Source organism: Lissotriton helveticus, chromosome 7 (genome assembly GCF_964261635.1).
Source record: "Lissotriton helveticus chromosome 7, aLisHel1.1, whole genome shotgun sequence".
Classification (NCBI taxonomy): Eukaryota; Metazoa; Chordata; class Amphibia; order Caudata; family Salamandridae; genus Lissotriton; species Lissotriton helveticus.
In genome coordinates, this window is record NC_136068.1 from 1,827,997,997 (window position 1) to 1,828,015,474 (window position 17,478).

General features: G+C 44.6%; 1 protein-coding gene across 1 annotated transcript in view; it reads right to left on the reverse strand.

The window, feature by feature from the left end:
- The window catches only part of LOC144770823 (guanylate-binding protein 3-like), a 78,399-nt gene that overhangs the window by 31,130 nt on the left and 29,791 nt on the right, over window positions 1-17,478 (reverse strand). The window contains exons 3-4 of the mRNA XM_078655596.1: window positions 12,801-12,928; window positions 6,025-6,134 (exon numbers count right to left, since the gene is read on the reverse strand). Coding sequence (XP_078511722.1) covers window positions 6,025-6,134; window positions 12,801-12,928 — 238 coding nt within the window. The remainder of the gene's footprint in view (window positions 1-6,024; window positions 6,135-12,800; window positions 12,929-17,478) is intronic.

The window sequence follows — 17,478 nt, forward strand, 5'->3', positions numbered from 1 at the left end:
GGAGTCAAGCAAGCCCGGCTGAAGATGGCTGTAATGCCAGAAACCGGTCCTGGGAAGCTTGATTCCGGTCCAGAGAAGACATGGCTTGGCAGTTCGGGCTGGACTGTTCCCATGAGGCACATGGTCAGACTGATTTGCATATGGCCATATCTGAACTGGGGTGGCTGAGTGAGCTAAAGAACGGTGATGGATTAAACCCAGATCAGTTGACTGGGGGTGAGTGTTTGTATTGTCAACGCTCCGTCCATCACCACCTTTGGTTTTTCATCGTTATGCTAAGTCCCAGGGATGCTGAGAGAGGAATCAACATCTCTCTGAAAGTGTAGAAATTCTTTAGCCTTCTTTCAGCCTATGAAATAGAGAACAACATGTGAAAGGCCCAGAGCAAAATGATCATGGAGCCGTCACTCAGAGGGGCTAAGAGGACAACATTAGCCTGGATAATCACTAATTTTACAAAGTCAAACCAAGGGCATTCACAAATTCTTTCAGTGCCTCTGATTTTCAATCTAAATACAGACATACAAGTGCTCACAAGGCATTTCGATTGTTTCAGCCCTACAACTTGTGCACTTTGCCTTCTTCCGAAGAACAACTGGCTGAGGTGTGCTTTGTGCAATGTGTAGTGTAGAGGTTGGTCAGGATCATGTAAAAGAACCCGTGACCAGAGAAACGAATACCACAGCATAAACGTGGAGGTCTGTATGAACAGACACAGGGACAGATACAGAAGCTATATGTGACCTTCACACTGCATCTTTAGTGGATTCCCAATCTCTCTGCAAACAGCAGCAGGTCTGTTAAAATTTGTGCTGCTCAGCTGGTGGGTCACCGGGCAACACTAAGGATAGGCTGTAAATGAATGTCAAACAAAGCATGTGAAATGGGGAAAAAAGTATGGAGTTGGCACGTGTTAATGAAGATAAATTATCAATTTGCAGCACAAAAGGCAAACTGCCTAATGAAAAGCGAGAGCTCATTTGAAACACTTTTTGAGGGGTGTTTGCCTACAACAGATTATGATGAAGGAGACGTCTTAGGGTCATTGGAACATAAGGGGTAGAATTCCATAAATACAAATGTTTGGGGCGTCGAACCTTTTCGGCCACATGCATCAAAGTGCCCATTTGCGATTTCTTAATTGCGAAAATTAAGGAATCGCAATTAAGAAATCGCAAATTGGTATGCATTAAAAAAATCGAATTTTTTTTAGCGATTTCTTATTTTTCCTTAATTGCGATTCACAAATTGCGAATCGCAATAAAGGAAAACCCTTCCCATTGATTCCTATGGGCCAAGAGGCCCATAGGAATCAATGGGAAGGCATTTACAATTTGCGATTTTCAAATTGAAAATGCAATTTCAAGGGTGCAGGGGGGGTCCAAAGAACCCCTCCCTGCACCCCTGAAATTAAACTTAACTGCAATTTACACACACACATGTCCCAAGGACATGTGTGTGTGTAAAATGCAACTTTAAAAAATGCATTTTTGTGCATGTTTGAAGGTTTTCGGTAAATTAGCACGAGGTTCAACCTCATGCTAATTTACCCCTTCCAAATTGAAAATTCGCAATTTAAAAATGATCATGCATTGCATTTCAGAAATCTGAAATTGCGATTTCTGAAATGCAATCGCTATTTTAGAAATCGCAACATGATTGCGATTCTTAAAAATGCGAAATACATGATGCATTGCAATTTTGATAATTGCATTCGCAAACGGCCGAAAATTGCGATTCGCACCGTTTGCGAATGCAATTATCGTTGATGCATGTGCCCGTTTGCGAGGATACCGAAGACGTCCCATTGATCTTTATGGGATGTAGGTTGAAGCAACTTTTTGCAATAATTAGATAATGTCAACACTTTATCACATAATAGTTACTCTGGGATTATTTACACATAATGCATTTGGTAAAAGTGGTCCCAGTTTGTGTTTAGTTTCATTGTATGCATTGGTATTTTTTTTAACCAAACTATATACCAATAGGTAGGTTAGCAAATACTAACCCGTTGTAGGTCATAAGTCCGCCTACCTCATGAATATCAATAAAGTAGGTCACATATTGCATTGCAGGGATGGTGGACTACTAGGGTCAGCAGACCACTATGTTAGTGATTGCTTTGAAATAAAGCAATCATTTTTTTTTTCAAAATGAAGCGTTCCTTAAAAGATGCATTTAAAAACTTGGAAAGCTTCACTAAACTTTTTTTACTAATTAAGCAGTGGCCACAGTGACCAGTGCCTACTTCTAAACAAGCATTTACAATGCAATGGTCTCGGCATCATTAAAGGTAGAGCTATTGGCATTGCTCATGACATTTCTTTTTTTTTCTTTAAATCATAAATAAATGGCATTGTCATTTACATTGCCAATACACAGCACTCTGCACTCAACAGCACACGCCACTCAACAGCACACGCCACTCAACAGCACACGCCACTCAACAGCACACGCCACTCAACAGCACACGCCACTCAACAGCACACGCCACTCAACAGCACACGCCACTACTCTGCACTCACTACTCTGCACTCACTACTCCGCACTCACTACTCCGCACTCACTACTCCGCACTCACTACTCCGCACTCACTACTCCGCACTCACTACTCCGCACTCACTACTCCGCACTCACTACTCTGCTGCCGAGACCTAAAAAACAACCCAAAAGATTCCAAACTTTATTTAAAAGTGAGAAATGACAGTGTACTAAAGAGTACAGAAATATAAAGCAGAGAAGTCAAAGATAAAGTCTAGGGTGTCAGTGAAAAGTCAGAACCTTTAACAGGATACGGAGGCAGCATTAGACGCACACCTGATGATATGCTCCCAAAAATCATGCTAATGTGTGCTCGCAATGAAAACACAAAGTGCACAAAAGTCCACACCTAGAAGAGACACATAGAGGCTCCCAAACTTACAATAAATCAGGAAACGGCAATGCTAAAGATGAAGTCCAGAAAGTGCATGGGTAGCAAACTGCCAGTACGCGGTTTGGGCAAAACAGAAGAATCCGTGGCCCAAATGTTTGTAGAAAAGGGTTCCAGCCAGATGTCCCCCAGAAGTGGAATATTCAAACAACTAGATCACAAAACGAGAGAAAGAACCAAGAAAAAGAATACAGACATTAACAGGAAGAAACAAAAACAAAAAGGGCCGATATCACTCCACAAAGGGTGTAAGGACATCGAGTACTGTCTAGGTGCATCGAGGTTTACCTGGAACCAAATGTTCCCGGGCTGAATACTTAAACAACTGCAGCAGGTCCTTGGTCGTTAAAATAAGTAAGGTTCCACAAGTAGATCGGAGTCGGCGGAATCAAAAGAGCAGTCAATGCGGGCTCAAGAGGTCTGGCGGGGCGAAAAGAATACACATTGCAATCGGGCAGTGAGTAATACGTGAGTAATAATTCAAAGTACCTGACCTCTACTGGGTAGGGCCAGTCCCATCTCCCTCTTTCTCTCTCTTTTATCCTCCCCGTACTGTCTCCCTCTTCCCTAGAGCTGTCTCATCAGCGGATTACTCGAGGGATAAACCATACACCAAACGATGAACAGAGCTGATGTTTTCAATCAAAAAACACGTGGAAGAGAGCTCCTAGCTTAATGCGCGGAAAACTCAACAAAGATTTGGACCGGGGAGTGAAATAAAATGAGGGATTGCCATAGCGCTAAATGCCAAATAGTGTGAAATCATGCCATAGTGCTAAACGCCAAAGGTCTAAGGGCTGAGAATGGCTCACCTGGTGCTCAAGTCGTTGCTGAGCAGAATAAGGCGGCAGCTTCAAAACACGTCCAAAGGTTCCCAAACAAAAGTTCTGAATAACAACGTCCAGCGTGAGGCAGCAAACGGTGGAAATCAGAGTCTCAGGTTTTCGTCATGAAGGGTGGCGTCCGTCACATGGATGGATCGTAGGCAGAAATGAACGGAGACCGAAACTCCATTTATATAGGTGGAGCAAAAAAACGGCCTGCCAGTCTTAACAAATAGAATGGAGCAACAAAGTTATGGGAATAGAAACAAGACAACACCGGGGAGGGAGGAAACCAAGGGGAATGTTATAACAAGACAAAGAAGCAGAAAAAGCAACGCGTATCAGACAGAAACAGGCGACAGAGACCACGAACAAACATGAGAGACAGACACTGGGACAAAAACACACCACAGCAGAAACAGGTTACAGAGACAAACAACATGAAAGTTGAATCACGCTAACAGGAGAGAGGAACAGGAAATATACAGTACGGCTGATACAGAAACAAGTGGTCTACAGGGCAACTTCTGCACCGTTCCGGGCAACAGCAAAAACAACTAAAAAAAAATGGCGGCCGAAAATTTTCGGATTCGGGGGCGTGTTTTGCTGTCCTGAGTGACGGACGACGTCACGAGCTAAAGAACAGCAAAACTTACGCCCCCAAATCCGAAAAAGACGGAGCTTCTTTGGAGGGATGGCTCCCTCCTCCAATGGCTGGCCTCCGTTTAGGAAGCCAGCCAATGGAGGAGAGACAGGGCAGGGATGCGGGATCTAAAGCGCTACTAAAGAACATTAATTCTCCGACCCCAGACTGCGCAAGCGCAGCCTTTAGGTCCGAGACCTAAAAATGGGACGGAGAACCTTAAGGACCTCTTACCGTTTGCGAATGCCTTCTACGAGGATACCGGTCAATGGTTTTCGACCACAACTGCAGTTGAAAACCATTGCTACATAAAGAGTAAAAAATTGGAAGGGATGCCATAAACAAGCCCATTCGGAAACAGATTTTGGGATATGAAATGTGTTACCAAAACACCATTAGGGTTTAGTAAATATCCAAACGGTTATGTGCAGTCACGAAGGCTCCAATTTTGCAAACCGGACCCTTTGCGACCACAAAATAGACTTGTGTAAAAGGCTTTGGGCCTCGTATATAGAGACATTTGTAATTTATAAAACAAAACAAACTCGGAGTCAGTCTGACAAAAACAAAGGGAAGAACAGCAAAGAAGGGGACTCCTAGAATACAGGTGAAATACAGCCTCCTAAGGATGTCCCAGGAAAGAGACATGGAGGAGAGTAACCCATAGTTACAGGTGCAAGTAGACCTAATTCTAGTAGTAGAAGAAGAAATAAAAGGAAAGAGATACAAGATAGAGAGAGATCGAGCAATAGCCGAGGAGAAAGAAAAAGCTTAATAGGTGAGAATACAATAGATAGGTAACGGTGAGGAAAGTAAAAAGAAACACTGAGACATGAGAGCTATTCAACAATGGATTTAAAATATAATTGTTTTATAATGCTTTTCTTAGTTGATAAGGTTTCTGTTTGAACTAAACTGCATTGCTTCACTAAGAACGTGTTACCTGGTTATCTATGAATACTTTTATTAAATGTGTAAAGAATGCTTATTTGGGTTTTTGAAGTGTGAATGTAGAGCTGGTGATTGTACAGTATTTGATTTACCTATTTTGTATATGCGTAAAATTGCATTTTTGTATTATTTAATTAATTTTGTTAGCCCCCCCCTTACAACGCAAGAGAAAGATTGCAGTCTTGTGTTCTTTATACCAATGAGTTATTGCTTTGTGTCCTGATGAAGATGGAAGTTACAGTAGGGGGTTCCACTGAAAAGTACGCGGATGTCTTTTTATTAAATCACCTACAGCTGCTACTCAAAAGAGGAGGAACATATTCAGTCTGCCTCCATGATGTTTAGTCTGTGCTTCTCCAGCTGAGGCCATGTATTAATGAAGTACAAAAGGTTTTTTGGTTGACTTCAATCTGTGAGATTTGGGGAAAAATAGAATTTGTCATATAATGCATTGTGTGCTCTGTGGATTTTCAAATACTTCTCAACTAATTTACCTATGAATGATTTTGTAACAAATATATTGTCATATTGATGAAGTAACGGATTTAATGGTTAATTGACTTGTTTGGGCTGGGAACAATGTTTTCTGGGAGGGGGTTATTGCTGAGTGGGTACTATTCTGCCCTTGAATTCCCACACCTGGTGCGGTTTGTCATTTCCTGAAAGGATACTGCAGCTGCTCCAGGGCCCGCTGGTCGATGGTGCCCATGCTGTTGTAGACGAAGGCGCTGCTCAGCAACACGGACAGGGCGAAGATCCAGGAGTCGTTCTTGGAATCACCCTTCAGAGTAAAAGAGAACATTCAATCCCTCCTTGGAAATCAACATAGCACTTTTATTCTGAATAATTACTATCAAACAAACAATTCGAAGTATCTTAGAAAAAGTGGTGACAGGAGGGGTAACAACTCTACTTTTGGGTAGTGTATGACAAATTATATAAACAAATAGGAGGCAATACCATCCAGAGAGCGTAAATTGTGTAATACGCGCAAATGGAATTCTATGGTGTTAATTACTATAGCAATGCCTCTGCCCTGGCATAGCCCAGGCTCAGAAGGATTCGTTTTCCATCTTTATCCACTCACTTGGTAGACTGTTTTGCTCACTACTCATCTGTTTAATCTACACATAACTCTCGGACTACAATGTTGCAATAATTAGTGTTAGAACTGGCTATTTCTGGTAGGCTAAGGCTGACGCCAAAGCCAGGCAGAAACCACCATTCTAGTCAGGGCAAGGGAGTCACACGCCAAGATAACCCCTGCTCACCCCCTTGGTAGCTTGGCACGAGCAGTAAGGCTAAACTCGGAGGCAATGTGTAAAGCATTTGCGCCAGCACACAACAGCAACAACATCCTAGGCACACCACAAAAGGAACTCCACACAAGGTTATATGAAAATAACTTCTGTATTGTCAAAACATATCAGATAGAAATCACACATGTACATTGTGCCAACTGGCACGGACAATATTCATAAGGGATTATTTACAAGACAGGGCCACATGGGCCACTGTCAGAATCAACACTTTTAGAAATAGAAATACTGTCAGAAATTAGAATGAAAGCATATAAAGTCACTGTAGCACAAATTAGCAAATATAGCACACAACCAGTAACTACTGGTAACAGGTAAGTACCACCTACGCAACCCTAACCACCTTAGGAGAATGTCACGCAGGGGACCAGGACCTCACTAGGACCACCTGTACTGGAAAGAACAACCACCTAAGAATAAAATACATCTAGGGGTATAAGCAAGAACACATTACACATGATGCATAAAAACATTCAGAGGTGTAGGGAAGGAAAAACGCACGATGCATCAACCAACACATTCAGAGGTGTAAAGTCAAGGAAGACACATGATGCATAAAAACATTCAGAGGTGTAGAGGTGACAGTCGCCCAGCGGGAGGTGGAGCCAGCATTGTGGCAGGCAGGCACAGCCTCATTCACTCCCAGGTGCTATCTCCTCCCACTTCCCTGGCAGCAGATGCAGTCTTTCATACACGGGCTGACTCAGACAACCTCCTGGGGGCTCCCCAGGCCCTGTCATCCTCAAACCAGACAGTCAATCCACAAGCAGGCCCAGGCTCACTCCTGGAGCCAGGCTCCAGCCAATCACACGCCAGGCACAGATTACACAAATATGCCAACTTCTAAAAGTGGCACTTCTAGACTAGACACAATCATGCCACATATACCATTGCGCAGCATTCAGTCTCACGAGTTCTCACATACCAAACTCGACCCTGCACTCCCCACACATCAGGAACTACCATGGGCATACATATTCTCCATTCATTCCTATGGGAGGGCAGGTCACTCACCACACATACACAGAGAGCTCACGCACTTTACACGGTACCACAGTGAAATAGTGCGCAAAGGCCTAAAATCACCAACACCAGGTTCCAGAAACAGGCTAGGAAAAAGCAAAAAGTTTCGGGGTGAACCTGCCAAAAGGGCCAGGTCCAACAATTAGTATTTCATTATATCTACATTCAATGCACAGATAAACAAAATAAACACAGCAGAACTAGACCGCGCAACTCATGGGGGGAGCATAACAACACGTGCAACAATCAATATTTAAAGAATTTTTTTTAAAATACCATTTCATCACCACAATAATTTAACAGTGTATCATTTGAGGAGTGGCTTAGTTAGCTGAGCTGTAAAATGACTAGGAAATTTTAATTGTTTCTATACTGTTATTTTTAATATGTGAAAATTGTAATAATTTTAATTAATTATGCAATAAACTTTTTGACTTGACTTGACTTGAGTGGCTTAGTTGCCTAAGATAATGGCATTCTCTTGCAATGCATAACAAGTCACGGACGATGGACTACACCCCACAAAGAAGTTACATCAAGAAATGCTAGTGGGAGACTAAGTAGAGGAAGAAGTTCAGGCATGAACATGTGGATGGTGGCGGATGGCCACTGAACACCGCGAGGTGAGCTGCTGTGACAGCTCTTTAAGGGAGGTGGATCGAGGCAGGAGCAGGGGAGGTAGGATGGGTGGGCTGTGCTGCATGGACATCCCACTGCGAGTAGAGAAGAAATGCTCAGCAGTAGGGTAACTGCAAGAATGCCAATAATGTGGAGAAAACTGAAAGATTTAGATATCAACAATTACACCACAGGGCAATATATTGAAGAAACACGCAAGTAGCCACCATGGACTTAACTACGTTTGCAAAACTGGTTAAACCAACAGAGGGGACTGACGAGGCAGTATCATACATTTATAAACTCTTTAAATACTCCTCTAATTGGAGATAAATATAACTGTTAGAAAGAGAATTGGTTTAGAATACAACAAAAGGTGAACAGGCAGACTATTAGTGAGACACAAGAGTCAATAAATTAATATTACATAGAAAAATAACAAAGAAAAAAATTGATACCGAACTTTTGCAACCTACTTAGAAAATATTTTAGCTGCAGTCAATTAGATCTGGGTTCTTCAAAGTCTGTGTTGGAGAGTAGGATCTGCTTCTTATAGTTACCTCCACTTTTTGCTGATGTTTCACTGTTTTCGACTTAGACTGATTGGGATCCTGCTATTCAGGACCCCAGCCTAACTGCTTTCTCCTCTAAATTGATTGCATGTATTTTAGGAACACTCCTGATTGGATTCAGGGGTACCCTTATGAGTCCCTATTATATGGTATACTATGTACCTAGGGCATAGGTACCCCAGAGGTCACCCAGGGGCTGCAGCATGTATTGTGCCCCCCCTGAGAGACCACTCAAACTGACAGCACAGGTCTGCTACTGCACCCTGTGTAAGGTGGTGCATGCACCCCTTACTGAGATAAAGGTTCACTATATCTCCCTTATATCACTACACATATAAACCTATCAGTCACCCCTATGGTAGGCCTTATCAATCCTGAAGGCAGGGTGCTGGGTTTTGAGTGAGAGGGTGCCCATACATGAGCACAGCACCTCTGCAGTCTTCTGAATCTATACTCCGGGGTGTTAGTGATCCAGCCTAACCATATACTCTTAAGTGCATTATAACCTCACAGTAAATGCTAACTTTAAAACGGCTGCACAGAAACACGTTGTGTTTGGTGTCAAACATCTTGGAATCATATCTCCACACCAGTAACTGGTGTTGTAGGTATGATTCCTCCGTTGTAAAAGCACTAATGTGGGGCACCAGTCTAACCGGTACCAGCTTCCTCGACCCTGGCATCACAAGATGGATGCTGCCAGCCACAGACACAAGTCTGCCCTCCTGCTGCAGGACGAAACTCTGGCAGGGGAGGCTGGACAATAGGTTTCCTGTCACAGGGAGGTGTAACCACCTCCCAGACAGGCTTTAGTTTATTGGGGATGGGTGGGTGCACTCAGAGTGCTTTGATGTCTGTACTGGGGCACATTTGGTGTCTCTGTACATAGTCCAGTTCAAACCGGTTGCAGGAGCCATTTGCTCCTGCTCTGGCACAAAACTGTACAAAGGACATGGATGTAGCCACCCCTCTGTCCTGGCCCTCCCATAGGTGGGTCCCGAGAGTTTGTCCCACCCCTTCCTTGGGTATAAAGTAGGACCCTGACTACAGGACTTTCGATTTTACCTGGACTAAACTCTGCTACAGAAACCAAGTATCTTCGACGATCTACGCTTTGCTGGACAACTGGACAACTGAACAATCTCCCTTGGTGTAAAGGAGTTACTCCCCTGCAAGGCCGGCACCAAGACGCATCTGACCGGTTTGCATCTCCCGAGCTCCTGAGGACAATTTTGCAACACAGGAGGTGGGTTTCCAAGTGTCCCCGAGGTCGACTAGTGCGCTCAGCAAACCTCTGACCCGTAGCCCTTGTGGGGACCGTGCAACCCGAACTCCTGGGCACCGTGCCCATTTGCAGAATCATCAGCTTTCTGGCAACCCCATAAGCTGTGCTTTGGGCTACTTGTAGTTCTGATGCCGAGCAGGGTTTCCACAAGTGTTCTGTGGGCGAGTATTTTGTGAGTCCTCTCGAGGTCCCTTCACGATCCCAGGTCCGTTGGCCTATAGATCCCTGTGAAGGTAACTTTGACTTTCAGTGGGCTTTCCTGGTTGCTCCAGATGTGCCCTGATTCTCCATTGCTTGGAGAGTCCCCAGGACCTTGTTGGTCTTCACCGAAGCATCTTTCCTCTGACTGCGTGGGTTGCAGTTGCCAAGGCTTGTTGGTGTTCAATCCGGACACTGACCCCCCAGCACTCAACATCCTTTTGTCATCCTTGACGTCTCCTGGTCCCCTTGACTGCAGAGTCAAGCTTCACCTCTTCTCACCTGAAACACCCGACATTGGTGGGCATTCGTCTATCGAGTCCCTGGTCACTAGCAAGTGACCCAGACTCTGTCCCATCTGCTTTCAGGTTCTTCTCAGCTCTGATTCAGGCTTGGATCACAGCGGACACTTTTCCTCTTCAAGGCAGCAGCACTTTGCAGCACCACGCCATTGAAAACAACGAAGATTCCCGAAGTCATTTGACACCTATGCACCACAGCTTCCCTGGGTTAGGTAACACAAGTGCTCCGGTGCTCACATGGGTGCTGGCCTTCGAACCTTCTGTATTTGAAAGGGTTGGCGCAAAGCCCTCTCCTAAGTGTCCTTAATCTTTAAAATTCCAACCGTGACTTTCCAATAAAGTTGTACAGAGCTTGTGGCTGTGTTCTCACACTGTACACGTCCTCCGTGGGTCCCCTGTGTCACTACCTTGGGTGGTTCCTTGGGGTCCCAGCAATTCTATGTGCTCTAGGCACTGTGTCTAGTCAAGTTGTGGTTGTTATACCACTTTCTTAGTATATGGTTCGGTCTTTCCCTGGAGCCCACTGTGTATTGTGTATTTATTGTCATTCTAGTGATTTATTATTGTGTATCCTGGGCTCTAATCTCATAAAAAGATTAGTAGAGAGTGTTTAGTAATAAATACATATTTTTATAATAACACTTGAGTGGTTCTCCTTTCAATTGGTCATTCAGGAGGTTACAATCTGGTAAAACAAGCTGCTTTACATTCCTTCAAGACTTAGCCTGAAGGCTGCTGTCCATAGCTACCACTAGGATAGCTTTCAATAAAGGTCGTCTTTAACCTATTCATCAATAAGGGTTGTTTGGACTGGTGCAAGGTGAGCATTTAAATTAGTGGACAGCATATACCAGGTCAACTTTTCACAGTCTGGTCCTGGATGGCCGGATCCATACAAGATTTTTTGCATATCCCCATTTAGATAAATGTTGTTACCTTAAAAAAACTGGCATGGACAGACTTTGGACAACCCTGAACTAGATTACGTGTTTCCGAATCCAGGAGACCAAAAATTATTGGATCTGGGTATGAAACCGACCATATAGGAAACACATAGTGATTACATGTCTATGAAAGCAAACAAGATCCCCCAAAATGGATTTGTGGTTCCTTAAAATTTGGGATATGATGGCAATAAAGAGGTAAAGTAGACATTTAATTAAAGACGGACACTTTTTTACCAACATAGCATCCAGTATAAAGTGATATAGCTAAAGACCGCCAGCAGAGAACATGTCATCCACTACTAAATACTCTACAACTGTTTGACCAAAAGAGGCATTTGCCTTATTGTGTACTCAACTAAAGGTGAAAAGGGACAAGAGCACAGACAAGGGCAGGATGGGGTGGGTGATAGGCAGCATGAGAGTTTAGAAAGAAACATATGAAAGAAAGTCTAGTTATGATTCAAGTTAGTTACTGAATTACTGAGTTACAGTTAATAAAAAAAGTATGAAAACAAAACAAGCTTACATTTAAAAAGGCAGCTATACAAGTTCCACACTTTTACCTGGGCTGTTAGTGCCCTTTTCCTTTGCTACACAGCAACTTACTTTCAAAGACATTTGTCACAAAACTTTAAATATCACAAGGAGGAGCTAGACTCATTCACTGGTAGACTAATTTAAATGACCCTTGAAAGTTATTGGTTATCAAGTAAATACATCATTGATTGCAACAAAACCGCTATTGATAATTCTCAATATGGAACTAAATACATTTTATTTTATATTGAACCAATGTCCAATATCTTGGCTACAATCCCAGATCATTCACAAACTCTCCATTTTTAGCAATATATGCCTATCTATATGTAATAATCTCTCTTTCGCTCTCTAACAGTTCCAGTCCACTCCCAAAAATATCAACTATCATTTCTGCCAAATTAGTTCACAAAAAAACTAAGTAAAGGGACTGAAGTTGTACTTTCATGACAAGTTTGGTGTAATTCTGTTAGGTCCCTTTTTCTGTATCGGAGAGCAAAGATTCCTATAATTAAAAGAGGTAAATGTCACTTTTTTAGCCCCTCAACACCTTTTTTGGCCCCCCTTTGCAATACCAGATCAAAATCGGATAACCTTTTCTTAATGTAAAGTGTTGTGCTCCACCCCTTCCCCCAACAACACTCACCTTTTCGACGTCACCGAGGCCTTCTGTGTCCAAAAGAACAAGAGTGTGTTTGGGTTTTAGAGGGTGTGGGACACACCACATCCAGATCCCTTTTGTCTCAGATTGGATGGTGGATCCCAGAGAGAATCCTGCAAAGAATGAACACGTCATGAGCTACAATGACAAGCCCTCTGTCACGGGGGGCAGAACAAGACAGCAACACTCTGTAGCTCTCCATGACTTTGAGGAGTGAGTTCTCCTAATGTACCAATACATTCCAAGCACCCCGCATAGTGAAATATCTGTTGGACAAATGTTGTATAAGGCAGAGTCACTGTCATAAGGCATGCACTGAGGAACTTTATTGCGGAAAGACAAACACGTTTATTATGCTGTATAAACAGAGAACAAACATCACACCATAAAACGTATCGTGGCAGATTCAATTATGAAATCTAAAACAAAGCATTTGGTGGTTCATTTGAGTAAACTTTGGAGATCTACTATGATATGTTATGATTAATATTTGTGTATGAATACAAAAATACCAATTTGACTGATCTTTGGCTTTAACGGTCATCTCCAAGTGATCCTTCAGTTTTGGGGCTTGCTGGACTAGGCCTTGTTGACTAAAGTTCACTTAAACTTTTTGCTTTTCCCATCAACTGTTTTTCTGACAGAGAGCTGTAAAGTTAGATGCTGTAGGTACTTGCCACTGCTAATCAGTGTGCAAGTACAGATGTTCCCTGTATAAATTGTAGTGGTGTTTGGTTGTCTCGGATTGGTATGTTTGCCTTACTAGTAAGATCCCTAAGTGATGTGCACTGAGTGTGCCAGGGCTAGTACTAAAGAAATGCGCAGAGAGGGAACACAGGTCTTCAGTGGAGGGTCTGGGCGCATTATGCTAAATTAGCATGTTGCCCTGACAAGTGCTACCACTTGTCAGGCCTTTCCCTTTTTTATACACATGGGCACCCCTGTAGGACGTCCTGGGTAACCGCAGGGTGCAGTGTAGGTAAAAGGCAGGACCTGTGCCAGTGTGGGTACTAGGCCCTGACAGTGGAAAATACTCCATTTTATTTTCCCTGGTAAAAGGCCATCCTGCCCGTAGGACAGAATGGGGGAGGCTGGTTTGTTAGCCTAGTTTCCCAAGAATTGGAAATGGAACAGTGAAGTTGGGTAATTCTGAACTCACAGCGTCATAACGCATCTTTTTGAGTAGATGGTTTTGTCGCTTTGTGTCCAGAAACTGCTGCTTGAGAAAATGGCCGAATTTGTGTTTTAGACCTTTTTGTGTGCCTCAGCAGAATGTGAATTGCCTGCCTGATCTGGGAGAGGTGAGAAAGGCTGAAGTAGGTCGTGCCCCAGGGGAGGGATGGAGATGGCACCAGGCTGCCCTGCACCTAGAGCGGGGAGAAGGAGAGGCATTGCGAGGTGAAGAGGCCTGGTTCAGAGCCATAAAACAATAGACCCATCTCCCTTTGAGTGATTAAAGATGTAGGCCCCCAGTATCAAAGAGAGGACGGTGACACTGGGGGGGTTGAGGGAGATACGCAAGACTGATTTAGGGAGTAGCGGGGACCCATGAGCACAAGGAAACTTCAAAGACAATGAGGGGTATAACTGGAAGAACTGTAACCCCAGGACTTTGGTTAGGTTGATGATGACGTCGAGAATGGTCGTTCAAAGAAGTGCTGGTAGCACTTTAAAGAAGCTGTGGACTGGTCTAGTCTCTGGCGGCTCTGACCTGTCCGTGATCGGGAAGAAAACCTCTGCCTCAGGAAGAGTTGCTGAATAGGCTGCAGGAGACACTTGACCCTTGCTTCGGCATCTGGGGCTTGTGGGCAGTTTGTAGTTCTCGACTGAGGAGAGACCTAAGGGCTGCTGCAGTGGGTCGTGTCCCCCCTTCTACCTGAGCAGGACTTTGCTGTGTGCTGGGTCCTGTACCCCAAGGGCCCAAGGTGAGCTGGCTCTCTGTTCCGAAACACAGGAACATGAAACTTTCCATGAAGTCCAAAGTGGCACGGTGGTGGGACCGTGTTGTTGCAGCCTGAGACCTCCGAAGGAGTGCCTAAGGTAATCGTGGGCACCCGAAGCGAATCAAGACTCTGACGCACACGTTCGTGTCTTGGTGAAGCTACAGGTGTTGGAGTGCCTGTGGATTGTGGGAATCGTGGAAGAGAGTCCAGATTTGGCACGTGCAGGGGGGTGCATGTCGCAGTGCAATCCAGGCACTAGTGAAGAGTGCCGAGGCATTGTGGGCACTAAGAAGGAGTGAGGCTCCGACAAGCGGGTCGGCGTGTGGTGGTGCAGCCAGGGCGTTAGTGTAGAGCGCCTGGTACCTCGTGTGTACCAGGAGGAGAGGTGAGACTAAGCCGCACAGTGTGCGTGTCGTTGTGCGACCCGGGCATTAGTGGAGAGGTCTGAAGACTGTGTGCACCAGGAGACGGAGTGAGTCGCGGACGCACCGGGGGTGGGTGTCGAAGGTGCCACCGTAAGTGCTAGTGAGGAGTACCGGGAAGCGGTGAGCACCAGGGAGCTAAGGCGTCCTAACTGCGCTGGAGAGGAGGGCCAAGTGATCGGGCCCTCGAAGGCAAAGTGAGGTAGCATTAGTGTCGTGTGGGAAGGCTTAGTGGAAGGAGTTTGTGCTGAACGTTGGCGGCCTGGACCCGAAGCCCCACAGGAGCTGCCATACCGGCCAGAGCCCATGGTGACAAGTTTCAGGAGTGAGGCCAAGCCACTGCGGCAGGAGAGGAGAGTGGGGTCGTGCCCCCCCAGGCAAAGTGGATCATCGCCTGGGGCGGGGTGTGGGCCCGGAGGGACACTCTCTCGGCCTCTCGCTGTTTGCAGCTGTGTGTGCCTGTTGCCCCCGCCCAGATCTCGGTCCGTACTGGTCCCGGACAGGGCAGTACAGGGGCCAGGACACGGAGTGGAACTTGGGTGTCATCGTTAATCCGTGTTGGGGGCAACCGGTCGCACAACTTCTAAAAACAGTTGTGTAACATTTTGCATATTTGCTGCTAATGAACTATTGAACTATTGGACAACGTCTGACACTAGAGGTGCTTAACGAACTCAGGGGTTAGTGCGCTACGCACTACGTTTGGTTTCCCTTGCAGGATACAGGATCATAGCGTAGCGCACTGCATTGGTTGTTTAGTGCACTGTACTGAATTGCACTGTGACGCATTACCTTATTCCTTAGTTGCACAGGGCATGCTGGTGGTGATACGCATTGCAATGTTTCCCTATCGCCTGTACGTAATTGCAGCGTGAGGCATTGCTGTATTCCTTCCTTGAACATGGCATGCTGTTAGCGAACCGAGTTGCATTATCTTGTGTTGACACAGTACATGATCTTGACGCTACGCATTGCATTGTTTCACTGTGGCACTGTACAGGAACCCATCGTTAGGTAGTGCAGTATTCCTTGTATTTTGCAACGTGTGTGAATCTAGTGATACGACGCACCTAACCTGTTGAGAACGGTTAAAAGTCAGCGTAACTGTTGGTTAGAAGCGGTGGTTGGGGATTCGGACCACCAACCCACCGGAAACTATGTCTTCCATTCACAAACTGTGAATTTATTCTTCCAAAGTGATCTACTCACTTGTGCGGTTTCACCAGTATCTTGCAGTTTTACATGTGAGAGCATCTATTCCCAGGGTGAGAGAGAGCGGTCAGGGAAAGTATGCCCTGGAAAGTAGGTTAACAATCACAAACATAAAACAAATTCTGAAATCACACAGTTGCAAGGTGTATTCCAACCCTGGCTAATGTTAGTGATGTATTCTATTTATGGGCATTGTCAATCTGTGGGAATGGACATGGATCTGTGGTGCTGCAGGTCCTGCTTAATAATTACTTAATGAATCAATGGGGCATCCTTCCTCATCTCAGGTGCAATGATTGAAATGGTGAAGAAAGAGAAACCTTGGTGGGTTGAACAGCCGGTGCATGTGCTTATTGAACAAAGCAGGCATTGTATTCACCTGTTAACAACCTGTGGCCTGACCTTGAAGATGGAGCAAGCGCGACTGTCGCTCACTCCTAGGTTTACTCAGCCCCATAGAAGTTTTGTCATATGCGCTTCGTCAATGTCCTAAACAGGCATCAGAAAGGTCAAAATTATGCAGCCAGAGTGCTCTTGGGCTTAAGAAAACATCCTTACAAATTTAACAATTGTTCCTTGTAGCGCTGCTATTTTTTCTCCACTTTCCTCCCTACTGTTTATTCTTTTCTATTGACTTAGGACACAGTCCAGTGCTCTTTATGTTGATCTTCTAGTACCTTATAAAGCACACTAGTACCACTTGGTGTAGACAATGCTATATATACTGGTATATAAAATTGGGAACATTTATTTAACTCTTCAGGCGCTGTATTGGCTCAGCACGAACCCCAGATTTGTCTTTACAGCCTTTTATGTACAGATTTCTTCATTACACAAGATCAGCTTGCCCAAGTAAGCCACCACTGGTAACAGAGAAGAGGAGCCATTAGTCCAAAGCTGTGGAATGCCCATCCTTCACAGCCAAAGATGACCAAAGATGTCAAGCCTCAAAATCTCATCTACTTCTCTATGGTTAAGTGATGTCTTACTGATGGACCATAAGTACCTTGTTAACTCTGTGTTGAAGAACTACATCAATGGAACAGAGATTCAGCATAGAGAGAAATATTTACAACACGGAGAAAA